General features: G+C 44.9%; 1 protein-coding gene across 3 annotated transcripts in view; it reads left to right on the forward strand.

Annotated features, from left to right (window-relative positions):
• si (sucrase-isomaltase) overlaps window positions 1-2,500 on the forward strand; it is a 117,399-nt gene that overhangs the window by 28,191 nt on the left and 86,708 nt on the right. For all 3 annotated transcript variants that reach the window (XM_090218929.1, XM_090218928.1, XM_090218927.1), the window contains exons 3-6: window positions 15-100; window positions 418-538; window positions 838-947; window positions 1,205-1,356. In XM_090218929.1, the coding sequence (XP_090075055.1) occupies window positions 15-100; window positions 418-538; window positions 838-947; window positions 1,205-1,356 (469 nt within the window). The remainder of the gene's footprint in view (window positions 1-14; window positions 101-417; window positions 539-837; window positions 948-1,204; window positions 1,357-2,500) is intronic.

Genomic DNA, 2,500 nt, shown 5'->3' on the forward strand with positions numbered 1-2,500 from the left:
GTCTGCTCTGACAGAGACCACAGGCACCGTGGTTCCAGAATGTCCCGTTATTCCACTGGGGGAGAGAGTCGACTGTTTCCCTGACGCCGGTGCATCTAAGGTATGTTTCCATGGAGACCTGGGTGACCTGGGTCCTCTACACGTCTCATCATTCCTAAAGGATTTACTTTCCCATCATTACTAAACAGGACGTAGATATCAGACGTACCGAACCCTCCTCCTGGAGAGCTACCCTCCTGCAGGTTTTACTTCAAACTCTTATCTAGCACGTCCTGCCCTGCAGGACCTTGATTAGCTCAATTAGGACTGTTACAACTTGGTTGGAGTAAAAACCTGCATTCCCAGTAGCTGTCAAGGAGGACCGTAGCCATAGCATTATACATTCTGATGATGATGATGATTCCCTTCCTTCACTAGCTGGGGTGTCTGCAGCGAGGCTGTTGTTGGAGTCCATTGGACGAGAGAAACGCTCCATGGTGCTTCTTCTCCACCAATCACGGCTACTCGGTGGTGCGCGAGGAGAGACCCAACATCTACAGTGAGTTCTACCTCCACCCCTCCCATCCACCCTCTTTCCATATCTCTTATTTTCAATCCTTCTCTAAGGCATGATTTCATGTACATATAAAATGTACAGCATATTGCTAAACATGATAGACATGATATCACTACTTCATTCACAGTCAGTCCTGACCTTCAGGGAACAGTCTTTGCTCAAATGATAATATATTTCAAAACATATCATGCCCTATACTAGAAATTGCTTTTGAATTTGCCATCCCGAATTTCTGCTTTTAACTTTTTTTTCTTTCAATACCTTTGTGCTTGTGATTGGAGGCTTGTCGGCCCTTCTGAAAAGGAAGGTTGCCCCCTCTCTGTTTGGTGAAGACATAGAGGAGCTGGCTTTCCATGCTGACTTGCAGACAGTGAACCGACTGAGATTCAAGGTACAAACACACACACACACACACTGTCACTTGTAATCCACACCAAAACACACGTCCTCCTGACCCCTGTCCACGTGTTTTGTCTCTAAACACACGTCCTCCTGACCCCTGTCCACGTGTTTTGTCTCTAAACACATGTCCTCCTGACCCCTGTCCCTGTGTTTTGTCTCAAAACACATGTCCTCCTGACCCCTGTCCCTGTGTTTTGTCTCTAAACACATGTCCTCCTGACCCCCGTCCCTGTGTTTTGTCTCCAGATCTCAGATGCCCATAACCAGCGATTTGAGGTTCCCCATGAGCACATCAAGCCCCCTGCCACCCATCCCTCTGGTTCCTTTAACTACGAGGTAGAGCTCACACACAACCCCTTCGGCTTCCAAGTACGCAGGGCGGCCACCAAGAAAGTCCTGTGAGTTTCTTTCTGAATTGTGTCTTTCTGTCAGTCTCAAAACGTCTCTGTCAAATCCATCAGTCTTTCTGTTACACTCCAACCTGGGTACTAATGCTCTCAAGCCTGTACGTCTGGTTACAGCATCACACAGTTGATCCTCATAAAGGTGCTGTGGACCACGCAGTCACTTCATTAATATGTATTATTCTGTCAGAACGCCAAAGACACACACGCTCGCACGTACACGCTCGCACACACACGCTCGCACGTACACGCGCATGCACACACACGCTCGCACGTACACACTCGCACGTACACGCATGCACACACATGCTCGCACGTACACGCTTGCACACACACGCTCGCACGTACACGCTCGCACGTACACGCATGCACACACACACACACGACACGTTTGTTTTCTGTGTTCCATGTCAGTCTCCCTTGGTGACCGTGTGGTTACGTCTGTGTCACTCTGAGCATGCTCAGTCAGTCTGTGTGACATCACAGTCATCATGCCTACTGATTACATCTCCAACTGGCCAAATGAACCTTTATGCAGACTCACTGTAAAACCACGATTATGACCCCTGTTATTTATTTACCTAGGCATTAGGATTTTTACCCGTTATATATTTACCTAGGAGTTAGGATTTTTACATTTTCACCTCTGGGATTTGATCTATAAACTTTTCGGTTCCTTGCCCAACACTCTAACCACTAGGCTACCTGCCGCCCACTAGCCTACATGCCCCTGTTAAAACCATGATTATGACCTGTTAAAACCATGATAATGACTCCTGTTAAAACAATGATTATGACTCCTGTTAAAACCAGGATTATGACTCCTGTTAAAACCAGGATTATGACCCATTAAAACCATGATAATGACTCCTGTTAAAACCATGACAATGACTCCTGTTAAAACTATGATCATGACCCATTAAAACCATGATAATGACTCCTGTTAAAACTAAAGCACTACCAAAGCACGACCAATATGGATTGTTTTAGAGCCGATAACAATTTTTGGGAGACAATATTATAATATATATTATAATATAATATAGATTTCTTTCGGGACGATATTCAATATAATGAAAATATCTCAGAAACAGCCATGTTTTTTAACATTAATATATCTATTTTAAAATCAAACAAT

This window comes from Oncorhynchus mykiss, chromosome 24 (genome assembly GCF_057628025.1).
Source record: "Oncorhynchus mykiss isolate SJ-2025 chromosome 24, ASM5762802v1, whole genome shotgun sequence".
Lineage (NCBI taxonomy): Eukaryota > Metazoa > Chordata > Actinopteri > Salmoniformes > Salmonidae > Oncorhynchus > Oncorhynchus mykiss.